The following is a 21,916-nucleotide window of genomic DNA, read 5'->3' as shown; positions in this document are numbered from 1 at the left end:
ATTATGTTTTGTGTTTTTTCTGTGTTATAAATCCTAATATCGTGTAAATTAGATTATTTTGAAGTAAATAGCACATTGTTGTTTTATATTTATTAATACTTGATCATTTAACTGTTATCAAGAAATATTTACCTGCAGATATTTAGTCATCAATTATATCTTTTTTTCCATTAAATTTAAACACTTTTATTTAACTTGAATTTTACTGGTTTAAGGTGTACGTACACACTAGAAGATATTTTTTAAAATTTTAACTTTAAAAATCTAGTTTTTTCACAGTAGGTCATTAATATATGTTTAAAATCCTTTCAGTAAGAAAAAACCATATTACACTAATTATTAATTAATTAAATAATATTTAATGAGCTAATTAGCCTATTTTTTGAAACATTATATCTTAAATTCTAATTTGTACAGACACACAATTCTAGTTGGAAATGATGCCTAATATTAGTCTTCATGTTGTCTGCCTCAATCAAGTTATAAAAATATATAGTTTTTTTTACACAATTTTTTCATTAACGAAGAATAGAAAAAGCGAGATTTTTCTCTGTAATTTTAACTTTTAAATAGCTATTAAAAATTTATTTCTATAAATATAACTTTAATTGAGGCACAAAACATCTGCTATTTCATGCAGATTATTTCGATATATAAATAATTGTATTTGATTAATTTCTTGTTGAGTTATGATTGTTTGAATGAAGCAACATAGTGGAAAAATATCATTCTTCATAAAATGAGTTTTAAAATACACCGAAACTAGAGATTTTAATGAAAGCACCTCAAGAAAAATAATTATAACTCGAGAAATATTTCGAATATTGACAACATCTCGGTATCGTTTGAAAGCTAAAGGATCAAAGAACATTATTAAGTAATAAAAAAAATAAAGTGTGTACATACACCTTAATATTTGTGAAAATGAAATTTTGTTCACCTGCTGAGGTTCTTGGTAGATTTTATATACTTCTGCATTCATGTAATACACAATCTTAATATAATTTAAAATTTATCTATCCACTAATCGGTTCCTTTAATAAAATTTGGATTCCAACCTCCTGGCGCCATCTTGCAATAAATTTTTAGAAAATATTTCATTAGAACATTGTATTTTTTAATAATAAATTATAAATTAAAATATAAATAGTAGGATATAGGTTTTAAAAATGATGCTTTTTAGTATATAATAAAAGCGTTACGCATGAACATTTATTAAAAAAATAATAAATATTTTAGAATATCTCTTAATTTTAGCTTTAAAAAAAATAAATCATTGTATCACTAAAAAATTAAATATGAAATTATTTGAATGATAGATTTTTTTAATATAGAATTTAAAAAAATTAAATATTTGAAATTTTTCAGAATTTTGAAAACTTTGTATTTAAATAAGATAAATGGGTATTAAATGTACAAAATTTTGTAAGCTTTTCGAATTTGTATAAATCTATCCATTTATTTTATTTTAACTTCCCTTTGATTTTCTAATAAATTTATAAAGATTTATGTTTTGAGCATTTTTTTACTTTCGTTTATCCGAAGGTTAAAAGAGAAAATATTGTGATCATTAAAAAAATTCCGCCGATAGATTTGATTTAATTTCTACACATCTTAAATCTCCCTAAATTTGACAAGTTTTTAATTAGCTTTGTCTCTCTATAAACACCAAAGCTTCGAAATGAAGCAAACTCGAAGAATAAAATTGAATACAAGTCTTAGCACCAGACGTTAAGATCTCTGTCAAATTTTAGACGGGAATCTAAAAATGAAAAATGTAAAGAATCAAATGTATACTCTTACATTTTTCATGTACGAAAAAAATATTTTCTTCATGTTGCCATAAAAAATTCTGTACACGTGATATATAAAACTTATGATTTAAAATTTTGTCACTATTGGTAAAAGCAGTTAAACTTCTTGCACGTTATGTCGAAAGAGTTGTTTAGTGTAATTCTAGACGAAAAAACTTTTAAACGCAATGATTTGAATTATTCCTTTCGCTATACAGTAAGTTTAAACTTCCTGAAAAGAAAATTGCTTACTAGTTTCTGAGAAATGCATGTTTCGAATATGTATTCGAAATTGAATATCCAAGTAAAAAATACGTTTTCTGATGGAAATGTTTTGAAAATGCAAAAGAAAATGAAATCTCTGTATTCTGTAAAAGAAAGAGCTTGCAGTTTAAAGAGTCATATTTCTCTTTTGTTTTCCAAATGAATTTCCAAGAAAAAAATAATTTTGTCCATATATCACTAATAATTGCAAATTTCGAGTTATCATTAATTTATTTTTATGAAACTATGTTCTGCAGTTAGTAATGATGTAATAGATTTTAGGTAACAAATATAAACGAGTAGAGTCTGATATAAAATTTCCTTAATTTAAGATTATTGATACTGCATAAAAGAAATTCGATTATACATGGAAATAAAGTAAAAAAAATTATTATACTTTACTTCCTACCATTTAAAAAAAGTCTGTCTGGTTTTGATTTGATTTTTCCAACACATAAGACTATTAGCTCCCTTTTTTTAACTCTAAGAGAAAGCGACTTTACATGTATCTTAACAACTGACTCGGCTGTTTTAAGAAATTTACTCGTAATGAAACGGTATCTCCAAATTATTTGAAAATATTCAATTAATATTTCATATTACTAATTGAATATACAGCATATTTTCATTTGAAAGATAGTATTTTATATAATTACAAAAGTAAAAATCAATATTTAATTTGGTAACAAGATTTTCCTACAAGATATATTTATTTGGTGGCAATATTCATGATTGCAAGCGATAAGAATTTAGACCAGAATTAAATCTTTTCATTTTTTGAAGGAGGAAAACTTCTTTAAAAGGGTTTCTACTCTGATATATCATGAATATCTTGAAACTCAAGTGAACCAAACTAAGAAACGTGAAGAACCTCAAACCTAATCGATTAATCGTTTGTATAATTTTGTTCCCGACAGTGAAATTTCAAAACTAAACGCACATATTACTTTCCAATATTACTGAATATTTCCCTAATTTATTTTCCTACAACAGCATCTTTACTCAGACTGGGAAGAGACTAAAGCAACCCTTTCAGACCAGAGAACTTTCTTTCGAAGAGATAAAAGAACAGTTCTTGAGGAAAAGTTCTTACCATATCAGTCTTCCTATTAATAAATAATTCTGTACTCTTCTTGCAATTATCAACGAACAGAGAAAGTAATTTGGCCATTGACCAAACACGTTTTCCAAATGAGGGGACGTCAGGAGAAATTACAGATGTCCTGAAAGCTCAAAGAGAAAACTTGTTTTATTCAGGACAAAAGACACACGATGTAATGAGTTTTGCGTCCACCACTGTACCCGCATCTGGCTGGTTTACAAGAAAAATGGCCTTTCCTCTGTAAATGGTCCTTAGCCTACTTCCGTCTTCATACATGAATTGTTGGACAAAAATCAAATACATGAAAAGTCCTTAATCTGTTACATGGAAAAATACCTGATCTTTGACCTTTAAAACTGTATTCTTTGAAATTTTAGATCTAAATATTATTTACTAAAGCTTCAACTCAAGAAAAAATCAAATATATCTATTTGTATCCTCATGGAAGAAATATAGTACAGTCACCATATAATGAAATATCCCTTATTCAAAACTACCTCATCTATATGTTTTAAAATTATATCAATTTTTTAAATCATCTGCTAAAGCCTTTTTTTATTAATGAATATATATATAAAACATTCATAAAAGAATCGATGTACAATTTTCACTCATATGAAATGCCCTGAATTTCAGGTCATTATATTCAGATCACACGACATTTGTGATTTAAAAAAATTAAAACTTTCGCAGTAAAATTTTAAACTTTGCAATATTGTTTACTTAATAGGCTTTTCTTCAGAATTGATTATAGTTGGTGATTTTTAAATTTAAAACATTATAATTGTTCAATAATCTTTATGCACATGAAATATTCTCGAGTCAAGAACTCTACACTATATCTGTTTTTGGATATTCTTTAAAATATTTCTATTATAAAATTTATTGATATTTTTTCTTAAATGTTAATCTAGTGAAGAGATTTCATGCATGAAAAGAGTGGTTTCTGATCACACACAAACCAAGTTGAATTGCGCTTAAACCATTAATAAAGTTCTAGTTTCTATATTCAAAAAAAATTCAAACTAGTTTTTTTATTTAGCTGCTTTTAAATAAGCAAGAAGGCATTCAAACTTTTTTTCTGAAAATTAATCTTGGTTTTTTTTATATACATATTATAGATTTTTTTTGACATCTAAAATCTAAAAGGAATTTTCAGACCACCTTCCTAATATACACAAACGCGGAAAAATGTCTATGTTTTTGTACCTTTTTTATAGTATTCTATTAATGGAAAATTACATTTATTGATATCTTTCCTTTGCTTCAGAGATTATCTAAAATTTTTGTTTATATTTTAAATATTTAAATTTCACTGCATAGCCCCGATATTCTTACAAGTAATCAGGAAAATCAGAATTGTTACAGGCTATAAAAAATGTGAAAAAATAAAAAATAAAAAAAGAAAAGAGTGTTAAAATTATATATTGCCGAACGAAATTGGATCTTTTTTTATCTAATTACCTAAATAAAGTGTCTAATATACACTAATTTAAATTTACATCGTTTCGAATTTCTGGCCTATTTTTAATTCTTTAATTTAGAAGAGAAGGAATAAACCAGCTAAAATAAGCATTCTCAGCTATTTTATCTATTCATTTCCCGAATCGATATAAATGTTTATATTTCTCAGATCGGAATCTTAAAATTCCATTGGTCAGTCGTTCCTGTTCTCCGTAACATTTCATTCCAACGTTGCAGATCGATAGCATTACTGCTCAAACCATTTCGAATGTAAATGCTTTTCTAATTAGCGCGATTCAGCAACCACCGTATGGTCAGTTGAAAATAGAACAACTAAATACTTTTCAGACAGCGCCGGCAGGTATGTAGATTTAGAAAGGTAGAAATGAAGGGCGATAATTCAATAGACTATACTTTAAACAAGCCATTTTAGTATGATGGGTAAACCTGTATTGGAATTTCTGAGCAATTCTACTATCTGAGGCATCGATTTAGCTCAGAGGAAATTGCTGAAAGGAAATTGTTTACCAAACGGATGTGCTAATCGTGAAAATTCAAGTAATGAAACCAAGAGGCTTTCGTTACAATTGCGCTCGTTAGATTTCTTGAAATATTTCGATTCGAGATTAGATTTGGTTATTGTTCCATTCTGGATGGATAATTGGAATACTTTGTAATAAATGGCTTCTATAAATGATTAAATTTGCATATTTCAAACCAGAATTCAATTTAGGATCATAGCATTATTTTGTTTTTAAATATGATAGATTTCTCAGTTATCCATCATACATGAGATCTGATGATGTCGAACAATTGTAAAATACTATTTTACGTTTTTTGAAGGCTTACATGGCTGATTTTATAACATTCTGTAAAATATTTCTATAATAACCAAATTATATTTCTTAATTAAATTATATATAATTCAGCGTCAATAAACATAATAAAATTAATAATGTGATATTTTCTCATATTATGTAGCATTATTTGCCAGAAGGTATTTCCGTCTTCTTTTTTTTACGTAAAGTTTTATTACGTTATTCCATATCTTTTTGATACTTAAGGAAACCATTTTGTAAAATACCGGCTAAGAAAATGCACTTTTTTTTCTATAAAACGTTGTATATAATATAAATAACAATTATTCCTTTTATATTCAACTCTTCAAAGTTATTTTTTTCGCAATATAATCGATTTTTTTTCCCTGGGAAAGCAAATATTCTAAAAATTATCAGAATTAAATAATGTATGATTTCTATTCAACATAAAATTGAAAATGTTTTTTTTTTCATTTTATAAAGATTGTATTTATGACTTAATAAAACGTTTCAGTGAATTACTCTATTATGTATATGGTAAATGTTGATGCAAGGGCTTCACATTTCAGTTTCATTTTTGTCATTGTATTTTATTTGCTTTCTGACAACTTCGTTTTCATTTGTACCACTTAGTAATAATAAACTTATGAATTCTTTCTTATTATTGTGTTATAATAAAAAATTTTAGTGAATTGAAATTTCAATAATTCATTCAGAATGCTTTTTATCTCACTCTAGACACAAGTTCTCATTTTAATAAAATCAGTAAATTTAAGAAAACTAAAATATTTCAATTATATTTACATTTGTCTTTAAAAGTATGCATAAATACACATTGCAAATCTGAAATATAATATACATAGTTTTTTAAAGTTTAAATTAAAAATAACATAAATAACTAACAAAGAAATTTCCATACAGGTAAATATATATTTACTAACTAAATTCCAAGCAAACATATATTTATCTTCGGTCAAAAAATATTACATTTTTAAGACTTTTCGAAGAAAAAAAAGTTACCTAATGTAAGCGCTTTATATAAAGAGAGATATACTGTTTTATCTAATGCAATAAAAAAAATGGCTGTTTCATTTCTTGTGAGAACTTTTATTTCTAATTATAATTTTTTAAATACTTCTTTAGCACTTATTGAAAACAGTAAATTGGACATAATTTATAATGTTTTTGAACGATAATCAAAAAATACTTTGAAGTAGCATCTTAAAATGAAAATCGAGTTTTATTTTACCCATAAATAGTTACAAGTACTAATTTTTAATCTTAATCTATAGTGCTTATGTATATGGTGCGAATCACTACAGTATTTCAAAATTGTCAATTAATATCACAAGATCCTGAATACAATCTGATTTTTGTTTTTATATTACTACCAAGCCTGAGTTCCGAAATCATGCATATATCTGGACATTAGATGCTATCAATGTTATACGTTAGATGATGTTATTCATATTATATATTTTCGATATAATTTATATACTTTTTTGTATAATACAAGAAATTGCATAAACAATGCTCTTTTGCTCCAGTGTCAGTTATTTTATAAACAAACAAAACATTAAAATATTTTAGAACATTTCACAGTTAATTAAATTACATTATAAAAGGCTAGACACAACATCAACCAATTTTCTGAAATATTCTTTAAAATCTTTATTTTAAATTCAAAAAATTTTAGGTAACATTCCATGAGACGTATATATTTTTTTTAACTCAGAATTTACCTTGGAAGCTAAAAGTAAGGAAACTTTAAGCTCGAATTTAAAGATCGAAAAGATTTTATGAGCTCTGTAACAAGAAACTCGAACGAAAAGGTTTCTGTTATCACAGATTGCAGTGGTAGATTTCCCGTTTTATTTTAACCGCCACCCACTCTTCTCTTAATGCCATCACAACGCAAGAAGAAAATCATAAAAATAAATAAATAAGTAAATGGTCCCTAGCAAAAAACCAACTAAGCAAAGGTTTTCAGATCAGGTAAAAGCAGGCGATCACGTTTTAAACTCCCGAGTAATGCGTTCCTGAAATGTTCTTTTATCTCAGACAGCTTTTACTGAAAGGGTAAATAAAATAAGATCCCAGGGTTTTGATGTCTTTTTTACAATCTTTACCGTTCACTTAAACTTGTCACCAACAAAAATTTGGTTTCATTTATAGATATAAATGCGATTTTCTTTTTCCTCATTTATTTACTTATTTACTCATAACTGTTTTTCATTCCTAGAATTTAATTATTGATGCAATCCATTTATTTTAAAGATGCATGACATCTCAAACTCAAAAATATTTAGAGCTAAACGATGAATGAAAAAAATGGATTTTTTTTATTGTTTCCCGAAGAAGACGACTTTTAGAATCCTTCTCTTCTTCAAATTGCAGATTCAACTGTGAATTTTAAGAAGTTTGAGCAATTATTTAGCAATTTTTCATAGTGTCAGATATGATGTAAAACTAAATAAAGAGTTTTAACTTGTGCTCACTTGTTTCTTCTATAACTTTGCATTATCTCTAACTCAGCCAGATGGTATTTCCAGTTATACATTCTTAATTGTTTCCACTTTCTTCCGACATTAACAATCGGATAATTCAATCTTTAATTCATCTTTATGATGTTGGATAATTGAAAAATTCCACTTATTAAAATGTAAGCTGCTACTTTGTTGTATGTCAGGCGTATTGTTAAGTATTTTCCATTTAGCTCTGCTGATTACCAATGGTTTGTAGAGTAATTTAAAAATTTGCATGCCTTTTTTTGTAGCTCAAATTAACTGTCTATATTCAATCTGAATGCAAAAAAAGAGACTCGTTTTACTTCAGCTTGCTAAAAAGTCAGCATGTAAACAATTTTCAACACACGTACGTATAAAAGAAATGATGTCTCTATCTATGCTACTATTACTTAAATGTTTTCATATAACCGAGAAAAAAATTTTTTTTAATATTCTATCGTAATAGACTCTATGGCCCAAGTAAATAGTTATAGATATTTTTTTCTCCTAACAATTTTTCAAAATTTTCATTTTGTATTTAATAATAAATTATGTATTTTTTTAAATATACTTCAATTCCATAGTATATTTAAAGAAAAATTAGTTTATATATTATTTCACGACTACATATGCATTAAATAAAGAGTTTTAATCCTATAAGTAGTAAATTATTATGATCTGAAAATGTTTTACTTGAAAATACGCTAAAGATGGATAAAGTGCACTCTTATTTTGAAATCAGTAGAACGTTATTTTCTTAATTTTATAAGAAAATTCACAGAATTAATTGTAGAAATATCGACTTAGAAATAAATGGAATGTAATTCACGAAAGTCCTACTATTTTTTTCGATAAATGTTCTGATTTTTAAATATATATTATTGGCACTTCTTTATGCTGTTATAAATATATACAATTGGAAGTAATATTCTGTGAGGATATAAATTTTCTTTTAAATTAGAAATAGTATTCTGATTCCTGTTTTTACTGCAATATTTTCTACGTAAGGAGAAGATTTTTCTTTTTTCTCTCAATTTCTAGTGTAGAAATTTCATCTTTCTATTTATTTTAAATAATTAATGTAAATATCACTTAGAGACATCATTTGAATTAAAATATTTATATTTCATCAACATATTAACTCTTTGGGAGACTTATTTGTTTTGAACTTCCAGGAAAAAATTACCTTATTTAAAATTGTTAAAATTGGTAATAAATAAAAAAGTATTCCAGAATATTGCATTAAATGAAAACAATGAGTTAGTAAAATAATCGTATTAAGAGACATACGATAGATGATCAAATTAAACTATTTTTTATTTGATTAATTTATTTATAAGTGCAGCAAAATAGTTTCCATTAATTTTTTTTTTATTATTTAACAAAACGCACAACTTGTTTCTTCTTCAAATAAAAGTAATTACCAAATTATTTCTTTCCCGAAATGAATCATATTAATTTAATTTAAGACTAAAAAATTGGATTGCTAAATATTTCTAATAAGGAAAACTTTTCAATAAATACAAAGACTAAACAAACTAATGGAAAATGTTTCATCCGCAAAAAGGCGTTCTCTTAATTAATTTAAAATATCGTAATCAACGGGTGCAGTTATAAAAAGATTAATATCATTAAAATGCTTTTTTCTAATCGGATTACAGTTTTAAGCCACGATTTAAAATAACAAATACCTCTTTGGATTACTTTCCATTTAAATGAAATTTAATTATAATCATTTTCTCATTACGCACAGATATCGCTATGATACAATGTTTAAATACAAAAGCAAAAAAAAAAAAAAAAAAAAAAAAAAAAAAAGACCCGGGCTAGAAATTCTTGTTATTGTTGGATGATATTTTAACTCCTTTCATACAACTTTATTTTTATTAAAAAATTTGCATTTTTTGTATTTAAATATATAACAAGTATTTATACACTTCAAAATGCCAAACAAAACACACAGAAACTTAATAAAATATTTGAATATTGTTAATGGAATTTCTAAACATTTACCTGGTAGTTTTGCAACACAAGGACTACTAATATACTTGCAAGGAATATCTTCATGTTGATAAATCTGAAAGGATAAAAAATGAAATAGTATGAGTTTGTATTAAAACTTATGCTGAATACTCAATAAATAACATGCAAAGAAACACGTTACCAAATCTTGAGAAGTTTAAAAAATAGCGTTCTTTTAAATACCACTCATAAAATTTTAACACATTTTTACCTTTTTATTTCATCTAAATATTAAAGTTTTAGTTATTTATTATAGTGAAATATTAGTTAGTTGTTTTAGTGAAGTATTAGTTAGTTATTATAGTGAAGTACAATAAGAACGAATTACAAACCATGATTTCTACCTTCTTCTTAATGGCTATTCTATTTTAATGATCTTAAAGGCAATTGTTTTGAAGTTATTTATGAGCTTTTAGTTTGGACAAAGGAATTTGAATAAATACTATTGTTCATTAATAGGAACTTATTATAAGTTGAGATAGCACATGCAATAAAAATTACTTCACAAATGTCTGACAGTGAAAATCACCAATTCAAAATTCAAGTTTGTAGTTGGTGATATTCGGAGAAACTATTGTATGTCCCTCTTAGCAACAAGTATTCACCTGCAGGCAACAATAATAATATTTTGAACTTTAATATTCCTAGCATCAAATTTTCAATTTATTTAATTTAGGCTCTTAAAATTCTGGAAAGATTCTGTACAAGTAAAAATTTAAATTGTGTAAAAGTTTTGATGGAGCTTGTTCTAAAAATAAATGAAAATTCATATCCTTTGAAGAAGATGGGATTTTTTGTTGCTGTTGTTGTTATTTTTGCTAGAAACAAAAGATATCAGTTCATATATTATTTCAGAAGACAACTCAATTCAGCTTTTTTATCTTCTCGTTTTTAATTTAAAAACAAATTAGAAAATAGAAACCTAGTAAAATCAAAAGAGGGTATAATATATTTCTGAAAATTATAAATATCATTGCAATGACTTTCCTAAAATCAAGGGAAAGATTATTGCTGATTTTATTTAATATCAATTAATATATGATAACATGTAAAGGAAATTTTTAATTCTATGATCACTATTAAATTATTTTTTTTTTGTATAAATTCAAAAATGGATATACGTAAAGCAGTCATTAAAGTTCATAATCATATTCAATGCCCGACAAAATTCATGCTGGTCTGAAATTTTACCATTTCACTTTTTTTATTAAAACTTCATGTCAAGGGTTTTCCTAAAATCTTGACGGAATTATTTATGGGATAATATACCATTAGAATAATGTATCGATTTCAGTCGGTTCCTCAACAAATGCAATAACTATGACGTCCTAGATTATAATTAAATTTGATCAGCTGTAAGCCGACCAGGCACCATTTTTGATGCCTCTGTTATGACTATTCTATAATAAGTTTGAAGTAAATAGTGATCTACTGACAGAAAAAAAAATGCAATGCCGAATACAATATAAAAAAAACTGCTGAAAGAACCCTGACTTTCCGCATACAAGACGGTTACCTAGACAACCATGCCATTGGGATCATTCGAACGGGAGCCAAATTATCAGTATATAAACTTTACCAAAAGTTTGGGGGTCATTTTCTCGAAATTGGCTGGCCTTTGAGTTTTAATTTTTTTCATGAATGAACATTCAAAATGTATATTATCATTATACTAAATCTCATTCCGAGCTCAGATTTCAACCCCGTGCCCTCCCCTTGTCAGCTGTTAAGCTCCAAAACAGAAGATTTTGTTACGAAAATGCGGCAGACCAAAAGGGCGGGAAGCTTTTTAAATCCGCTTAACGTTACAGAATGCGCTGGACAATTATATATACTGAAAATCTTTTCTCGGAAATTAAAATAAGAATCTTCTACGAAATAAAATATATTAAAATAAAACGAACCCATCTAATTGTATTCCTAATAACGTGCCTTGAATATATGAATCTGAATAAATTTTCAGTACCAAAAATAAAGAATATGTAAAGCAACAAAGGAAAGGCATATTTAACCATTTTGTTGGTCAAAGCAGAACATATTATGAGACCTCCTCTTTCAATAATTAGTGAATGTGGCTTCACATTTCTGGACTTTTTTAACTTAATCAAAATATAAATTAGACTTTAGTTTAATTTTTGAAAGCGGGACAATAATTATTTAGTATACATATTAATATACCATAAATCCTTTACTAGTTATTAGTTAATGAAAATATAAGCTTCCTGTGTTCGAAAACATGTCATATATTTTAAAATGTATTTGAAATTATCAAAGGTCACGAAGCAACGTGGCCATCTATAGCAGATTTTATTTAGCATACATTCTTTTATAATAAAGTGAAAATAATATAAGCTATTCTTTTATTTCATTATGTAAAAAGAATGTATTTTATTGCAATAAATATAATGGCGTACTTTGTGTAAAATAAAGCAACTGTCATCATAAGAAAATGAAATTAGTATTCGGTTGAAGAGAAGAAATATCAAATAAAAGCAATTAATTCTCAGAGATGCAATGTCGTATATACCAATGTTTATTACCATAGAAGAAAGTCAAAAACTGAAGTATAGTGCTTTTAATAAGGTTGCAACTGAATTACTACAAATTCAGTTGGAACCTTATTAAGTAGAATAACACATGAGGTAACGGTAAATATAACAAATATCCAGCCTCCTCCATGAGAAGATTATATCTCACTTCAGTTAAAATAATTTTGAATTTCATGAATATATACTGTCGATAAACGTAAAAATGAAATTGCAATTTCTTTAAAATGTATACAATATATTCGGAAAAAAATAATTATAAAATGTACATCATATTTCCGAGTGGATAGAGTCATTATTATTACAATTTAGGAAGCAAAAATAAGCTGCAAGTATATATAACATTAAAATTACTAATTTATTAGTCAATTGGAATATAATATAATTTATTAAATGAATAATGGTATTCTTATATAGTACAAATAAACAATAAAATAATGATTTTTAATAATAAAATGTAACCATATATTTTAATTATTACATCTATTTTATAATTCATGGGATATGCATTTTTTCGCAAACTAATTGCATTATTTTTAATAGACCTGGTTGTCATACCTCCTTAGTCAACTGCCTAGTCTACTAAGGCAGCTGATTTTCCCTGGCCCCATAGTTAAGGGGAAGTATCACTTTTTTATGATAATAAATCACCAACATTCTTTAGCGAGGTCTATACACAAAAAATTCACTCCTTTAGCTAGTTTACTAGTTTTTAATTTGCATTATCCTGTTAAACATTCGCATAAATTATATATATATATATTGAAAATTTTAATGATAAATTAATAATATCTGAAAGTTATATTCCATGATGGTTACTTTATTTGCTTCTTTATGTGTGCTTTACGAACTAAAATGCAAAAATATTCAATTCATACAAAAGAGCAAATAATTAATATTTATGATATAATGCACTTGATTACTATTTTTAACTTCCTTAACATCCGAGTAATGGAAATGATGTATGGATTTTCCCTTCTTGTACAGACAATGTCGATACATGTACAAATCAAATAAGTGAATCCCTTAATTACATATTCATATTCTTACAAAATGATTTGTTCGAATAGCGTATGTCATTTTCAGTAGACGCTTCCCAAAACAAATGCCATTATCCGAACAACTGCACAGCATTAAGCCAAAGCTGACGTTTCACAATTTCAAACAGAAACCTAATTTATTACAAGCCCCAAGAACAAAAGCTGATCGCACGTTGATTACTCAATTGCTTTTGGATTGGAGTTGTTGTGGCAAAGGGAAGTAATTACACTAATTATTATTTTTATGCTTACTGGAGAATCCGGATACTAGGGCGAAAACCGTGAATTATTGCCTGATTTAATGACCCAATATGCGGTTGGGCTGCGGGGGGAAAAAATGCGGCATGGTTTGGCGAGAAAATGATTTTCCAAACTTCGGAAGCTTATCTTTCGTGATTAATAAAAGAGGTAACGCCTCAGGAAAAATTTTATTCTCGGCGTCAAAAGTTTTGCTTGTGGAATTGGCGAATTTAAAATTTCATTGTCTCATAAATAATTGATATTCCCTTTTACTTTTATGTCGTCTCATATAACTCTGTTTTGCAATTTATTAAGAAAAGTTGCAAATTACTTAGCATATATTTTCCAATTTTCCTTTCATTATATATTTCGCTCTTTATTTTTTTTTCTTCTTAAATCTAAAATTTTTCTTCGTGCATCTGTTTACATCCAAGTAATTAGAAAATTTACGAAATTTGGTTCTGTAAATTCGACAGGAGTAGAGGAGAGCTACATACCAGCTTAGAAAAGATTTTTGGTGTTTCTTAATGCTGTAATCTTACGTTTGAGGTTAGAGCAACAGTTCAAAACCTTTAATTACTTTCGTGTCTTAATTTTTTTAGTATTTCATTTCTTCATATTTCATCCTTTAATACATCCTCCAAAATATAATGTTGTTGTTTCTAATGCCACTTGTGAAAGACAAGCCCGCTGACTAAGTTAATGAATTTAAGTTCAAATTTTTGCGTCTCTTGTTTTTCAGGAGCGCCATCAAGGGCCAAGAGTACGATTTAGCTACACACGCGTCGCGACTCTTTTTAAGGGGTGGACTTCATTTATTCAACCACAGATCGTAATTTAGACCTAAACCAGAAAACGATCACCTCTGATCCAGTACCCCCAGTAGTATTGCTCTCGACATGTAGGGCTATGTGACCACGACAAATTTATACGTGCGCCAGCCACCGCCACACACGGAGAATCTGAGGCTGGCGTTTTCGAACTTAGAACCCAAGGGATACAAATACAACGCCCCTACCAACCAGACTATCCCGGCCTCTTTAAATTCTGCTTCCAGTTCTTATAATTTAAGAATTGGAAATATAATTTGTAAGATATAAATAATTTGATTTTACATTTTATTCTTTTTATAAAAGGATAAATTAATGGATTTTACATTACATCCCCTTTTTTATGGAAATATTCAATCCAGTGCCTAACAGATGTAATTAGCACCGAATAATCTATCGATAACTTATAATAAAATTTATCGATTACTCACCGTGATATGAATTATTCAAATAATAGACAATTTCAAAGCAATTAGCTGGAACTTGCTTCATAGAACAAGGCTTTATGAAATCAAATAAAGTTTTTATTGCGATATTTTTATTAGTCCTTTCCAGTTAATATATGTTGAGTATAACTGAATGAGAAATATGTGGTTTTTATAGACTTGATGGCAAAATCATGTAATAGCTAAAACCCTGAATTTATTTTTTAAGAATTAAAATAAATCAATAATATATTTGAGTAGAAAATAAGAAATATGGACATTTGACATTAAATAAAAGATTTTTTACCAGCATTGGTATTGCAATTCGAGAGATTGACAATAAGTCCTTTCAAGAATGATGACAAACTGGAATGAGTCGTAATATCATCATGCAATCGCTGACTGATAATGTTGCCTCCATTCCTTCTCAGCATCATTAGGAAAGAGTTATAATTGTTATTCCGAGAGTTATTCAGAATTCAAAATCTTTGTTTATTTACAAGATTTTTTTTTCTATTAAGTAAAAATAGAATGACAAATTTTCGGCAATTCTTTCAGGTTTTCAAAAAGGATCCAGCTTTGCTCAGAGCTTTAATAAAGTATTTTGTATAGTTTGGAATTTAATAAGTAAAAATAATGAAATTTTGAAAATTATGAAAAGCTTACGATATATTGAAAGATTAGCATGAAGCTAGTTTTCCTTCTCAACTATCATTATAAATGAAATATGAAGGCTCAGTTTTGTTACATGATAGCTCAATAGGTTTGTTATTAATTTCTATTATGTGCATATGACGTTTTGATTTTACTGTCCGAAGCAGCAACCTGTTTAAATAAAATTCTATTAAACAGAGAAACCAAAACGGTAAGAAAAAATTCTTGAATGATGAAGTATTGAATAATAGAAATTTAGAAGTGAAACTATATCGTAGTTGATTAGAAACAGGTATTTTTCTGGTTCTTTCAAATATTTTTTTTCGAAAATATTGTGCTTTGCTTTCTTTGAAATTTCTATGCATTTTGCGGAAGAAAAAAGAATTTAATATCAAAGCAATCCAGTGAAAGTTATTGTTCAATATACAGCTAATGGTCAATCATGTTTTCACAATTTTTAATTTTTTTAGAGGAAGGGGGTTCTTAGCTATTTAAAATGAATACTACTTTGAATATTATCTTGATTTTAAGGGATTATTTTAAGTGACATAATTAGTATTGATTTGGATAATCAAACTTCAGTGTTAAAAAAAGGTTAATTGGAATTCATTTGAATTTTAAAAGCAATAAAAACTTAATAATTAACTTTTTATCTTAATAATTAACTTTTTGCATCATATGACCTATGATACTCATACAATGTACATTAAACGCGCTTCTCATTTAAATTTTGAGACCCAGTGAAAGTTAATGTCGTAAGAAAATGCACAGTTATTTGCTGAAAATTTCACATTTATGTTTTTCATATGACTGTAAAATATAGAATGAACTCTGTTTTTTTTTAAACTCAAAATCAAAATCAGTAAAAGAAATATTTAATTTAAGATTACCTAAACTTTCTCCAAAATCTCGTAGTATAATAATGAATAGGTCTCTGCAGTGAAACAATTTGGAGCTCTCGCTTGAAAACAATACTATTTCATTGTTTGTTTTGATCGACTATTGAAAAGTAACGATCCGTTCATGTCAAAAGAATGATTGAACGACCAAAGAATGACAAAGGGTGATATTGAAATAGTTTTGCTTATATTTATTGCATTATTCTATTATGAAACATATTAACTAAATGTTGAGTAATAAACACCACTCACAATTCATAGCGAAAATTCTCTTTCATTATTTAGTTTAATGTTTATATTTAAAATGCTTTTGAAATGTCACAATGATAGACATTCATTTCTATATCCGGGGCCTTCTCTTCTCGAGGAATGCAGTTGGCCCTATAGAGTTTGAATTCACTATCCGCAAGGTGATTCCAAAACCTTCATTAGATATCCGTTCCCGGTCCTTTCAATACTCTATTGTTCAGATCCAGCTTTATGATAATTGAAATCCGCGGTGGACATAATCGATCTATCTCTTATTAGAATGACTTAGATATAGAAATGAATAGTGGAGATTAAACATTGTCCTCGATTAAAACTTAAATTTTTAAATATATTTTGTGAACAATTTTTTAAAAAGTCAACGTACACATGAAGTATTCAAAGATAAAATTAAATACCATAAAAAATACAATTTACTATTAAAATTTTAAAGGATTTTAACATATTGATTGTTTAAAAGTAAATAATAAAAATTTGTTTAATAGGAAATTTTTATAAAAAATATTATAAAAGAATTATGACACAGATTTTTTTTAAATTCATGTTAACCACGTATTTTTCAATTCCATTCTTTCTTATGTACAAAATAGAAGTAAAATATAAAGAATATCTTTTGAATTTTTGAAATAATTTTGAATTCGTTTGTTAATATTAAAGTCAATGAGCTGAAGTCTGCAAATTTTATTATTTATATTTATGCCGACACATACCAAACTGTTATTGCTAATATTTTTTCAATATTTTTTTCTTATTTTGTATGCAACATTGTATTTTTTACCAGTAGTGGATCACTATTTATTTCAAACCGATCTTGTGATTAGTTTTAATTTGACATTATGAACAGAGAAGGCCCCCTTTGATGGGAAATAAAACTTCTGATGTTATATATTTACATCTAAAGCTGAATGTTATATATTTGTATTACATTTGTACTTCTAAATAAATTTTATTTATTTATTTTTTAGCACTTTGCCAGTGTGCATGGTATTTCCTATTACGGTTATTGATAGTTAATCTATAAAAATTATATTCAAGCTTACCAAATGAATTAAGTATTAAACAGAAACATTAACTTTCGCATCTTACTAGCTCCATTTTCAATACAACTTTTACAGTGTTGTACATTTCTCTCCCGAAGAAATAAAACGTAATGCACACTAAAAGTATCCACGTGGAGGTGTGGTTGGGGTAGCCTGTTTGGTAGGACGTTGGATTCGCATCTCTTGAGTTGTGAAGGCCGAAGACTCTCCTTGTTTATAGGGGCTGGTGCATGCTAAAACCTGTCGTAACAGCAAAGTCTTCCAAAAAGAGACAATACCACTGGGGGAACTGGATCAGAGGATATCGTTCTCTTATTCAGGTCTAAATTACGAGCTAATGATGAGTGAATGAAGTCCAACCCGCGAAGTATCCAAGACGTACTATTGGCTGTAGATGGCGCTACTGAAACAAGACACGCTAAAACTCGGCTTAAAATCGCTGCCTTCGTCAGAAGGCTTAAGTAGCATGAGCAACAACAAAAACTTGGAGGGACGTGTGAGCGAGTGATACACTATAAGAGCATAGAACTGGAGGAAGCACCCTCATCTAAATCCAATTAAACATATTTTTGGCTCCGAAAATAATTTTCAAAAGGAAAGGCAGAAAAAGAAACCTCTCTATGCATTAAATAAAAGTTTGTTAAAAGGAATAACAAAGGAAGTATTTTGATAAATATGGAATAAATAAAAGGAACTGTTTTTGGATAAGTATGATGTGAAAATTCAATACATAATACTTAAAAGGTATTTAAAAATATAATAAGATTCTTAAATAATAATAAAATCTTTTCAGATAATCTTTTATATAATTGCAAATGGTGTCTTCTTTTTTCTAATTTAATTTGTTGCAAAAATGAAATTTTTGTTATCATTTTATCTTTTAATATTTAACGGCTCAGTTTTTCAATACTTTTCGGATATACGAATTACTTTTTTCAGTTCCTGAAAATGTAAATAGTAACAAAAATATAGCGTTTGTTACAAATGCAACATCAAAATAAAGCAGAAAATTTTTAAAAATATATTGAGAAAATATTTCAGCCCATAAACAATAATAAGATAACTGCATTTAAAAACGCATGGCCGCTTTAAAGCAGAAAGCTTGTTTAGAATGTTTTCTGAAACTTTCAATAATGCATCGAATGCCTCCTTTTCTTCTTTTCCTTCCTCTTTTTATTCGATTGAATAAATATAACTCTCTAGCATTTTATTTATCATACCATAAATTTCTCGAAAGAAACTCCAAAAACTATTGGTACCTGCAAAAAAACAGCATAAAATGAAAAAAAAATCATTTCCTTTAACGAAAACCTTTAAATTCAACAAAACATTTTTCTTTCTATTTTTCCAACAGAAAAATAGAAAGAAAAAGATCAAACAATCCTCACATACTCCAATTTCTTTCCAAAGAGTTTCTTCTTTCTAGGAAAGAAGCAAGATTCACCTCGCAGGTAAGGGAGCGGGAAAAAGAATAAAGAGAAGAAAACAAAGAAAAATGTTCCACTGAAAGTTAAACAACAATTCCGTTCCTAAAAAAAAAGAACAGCAGAACTGTCGAATTAAAACGAACCTCTCACTTAGAAGTATGAAGTGCACAACCATGTTGAGTCAGGAAGCACCGCTGTGGAACAATTACCATGACAAAAGATTCCATCCTCCTCCACACACTTTTTAATATTATAGCATATCCTTCCCCCTCCCAGCTTTAAAGTGGTATACGTCTATTTCCGTAAAGAAACGGGGATGAAAGAGACTTAAAGAGATTAATGACACACAGGGATCAAAAATGCATTCGTTCATGCAGGAGAGAGGAAAATTTTGAGGAGAGAGAGAGAGAGGAAAAAGCATGAGATAAGAGCTCTTTTCATATTTCCTCTCTTATATGAAGAGGGTCGGGAAATACTTTGGAGGATGTATAACTAGTATGCCAAATATTTTGGGAAGGGATTCTTTTTTGGAAAAAAAGGAATTGTCCCCTTGATATGAGTCGAAAAGTAGGGGACGCTCTTTTATTCTATTTTTATTTCCTATTGAAAAGCAGTTTTTAGGTTCATTTAAGTTCCACAAATATATATATATATATATATATATATATATATATATATATATATATATATATATATATATATATATATATATATATATATATATATATATAAGAAAAGTAATAGACACTTTCAAAAATGAATATTTCTATATTAGAAATTAATTTATTACCTGATATTAAAAAAATACAAGAACTTCCATTCCTTTTGGAAAATCAGTTTTTCATCTTGTGAAATGTTATTTTACAATAAATCATTAAGTTCGAAGAGTAGCATCAACTACGAAATAAGTAACATAACAAAAGATTTTTTTTTATGGAAACACATACTGTCTCACTATTTCAAGAATGTAAAATATAGAATGTTAATAACGAGTAATCGTAGAGAACAAAGATAATCAAAACAAACTATTTTTCAGTATTTCCTTGTGCTTTTTTTTAATAATTTGTAATTTTATGCAACAAAAATTTAACAGTAAATAACTAAATTCAAAGGGGGTGGGGTGATGTCTCGGACAATCTGAAAATAGTGTTTTTCTCACTATGTGTTCTATCCCCATACTCATACTTTATAAATTTTATCTTATTTTGAATACCTATAGAATTTAGTCTTAAATCCGTAAAGACACACAAGTGAAAGTTATTTAAAAGATAAAAGGTACATAGGGATCAAAAGCTTTTTGAAGAAACTAGAATGAAACTGTGAAAAAAAAGAATCCAGTGTTTTCTTATATATTTTATCTCGTATATAAAAAGGATTTGGGTTTATTCAAAGGTTTAGTACATCTAAATCAAATGTTTTCGGAATCGAGTCTTTTCCAGAAAAACAGTTGTCTTTGTGTCGACAAAGGTAGCTGGTATTTGATTTCATTTTTGAATTTTGAAGAAAAGTATATTTTTTGGCTCAATTTTGGTGTGACGGTGGAGAAGAAAGCCATGGATTTTATCTAAGTTCAGGTATGCTAGTAAAGAATTGATTTGGTTAAAAATATATATCTACTTTATTGCTATGCTGAGTTTTAAATTTTGCATTGAGGTATCCTAAACGTAAATTAGCAGGGCATTTTTTTATTTTATGATTTCATTATTGATTATCTTCCCTGATAATTTTTTAAATTGACTATTTTTTTTTGTCTGTGTGCTGAAATAATGCCCCTTATTGAATTTTTGATCCGCATGCTTTTCTCTGGAAAATCATTTTCAAGTACTTATACTATACTACTATCACTTATACATTACTACAAAATGCTGCTTTATTCTATTTTCTTTTTACATCATTGCTCTTGACTTAACCTTATTCAATTTCATACTTTTTTATTTTAAAGTACTTTTGTGAAGCTTTTTACACAATGCTTTTACAATTTATTTCTTACTATTGAATTACTGATTTTAATATATATATTTTATTACCTGCTATTATTTGTTATTGAAGTATGTTTGCTGTTCCTAATTTATTTATTTGTAATATTCTATCCAATGAATACATTGTTTTATCATTATAAAAACTTCCTTCATTAGGTACATTTAATATATTTTTAAACTTCCTTTAATTTTTTAAACATTTCAATTATCTGCATTATATACGCATTCACATTTTGTGATTTGTTATTATTTCGATATTTCCGTTTTCTGTATAAGATCTTTCAAAACTGTGCATATCCAGTACACATTGGTTATATCCTGCTGTAAATTCCTTTTCATTACCTAATAATGCTATAAAATTATAATTTCGTTCTGAGGCAATCAATTTATTTATAAGTTTAAAGTAACTCTTCATTTTCCAGTTAACTCCATTCAATCTTCAAAACAATTTTGACAACATTTTATAGATGAATTTATTCAATGTAGCATAATATTTAAAATCGACCTACACTCGTGATGATTTTCTTTCAATCTTTAAAGCTTGCTATGAAGACACTACTGGCCTTCATCATTGCTTTTCCTTCGTCCTCTGGACAACA

At 27.4% G+C, this 21,916-nt stretch overlaps 1 protein-coding gene across 2 annotated transcripts in view; it reads right to left on the bottom strand.

Annotated features, from left to right (window-relative positions):
• The window catches only part of LOC129968204 (follistatin-related protein 5-like), a 314,851-nt gene that overhangs the window by 257,175 nt on the left and 35,760 nt on the right, over positions 1–21,916 (bottom strand). For both annotated transcript variants that reach the window (XM_056082059.1, XM_056082067.1), the window contains exon 2: positions 9,962–10,025. In XM_056082059.1, the coding sequence (XP_055938034.1) occupies positions 9,962–10,015 (54 nt within the window). In that variant the 5' untranslated portion in view covers positions 10,016–10,025. The remainder of the gene's footprint in view (positions 1–9,961; positions 10,026–21,916) is intronic.

Source organism: Argiope bruennichi, chromosome 1, assembly GCF_947563725.1.
Source record: "Argiope bruennichi chromosome 1, qqArgBrue1.1, whole genome shotgun sequence".
Classification (NCBI taxonomy): domain Eukaryota; kingdom Metazoa; phylum Arthropoda; class Arachnida; order Araneae; family Araneidae; genus Argiope; species Argiope bruennichi.
Note: the sequence above shows the minus strand (reverse complement) of the source record. Positions and strands in the feature narration are given on the sequence as shown.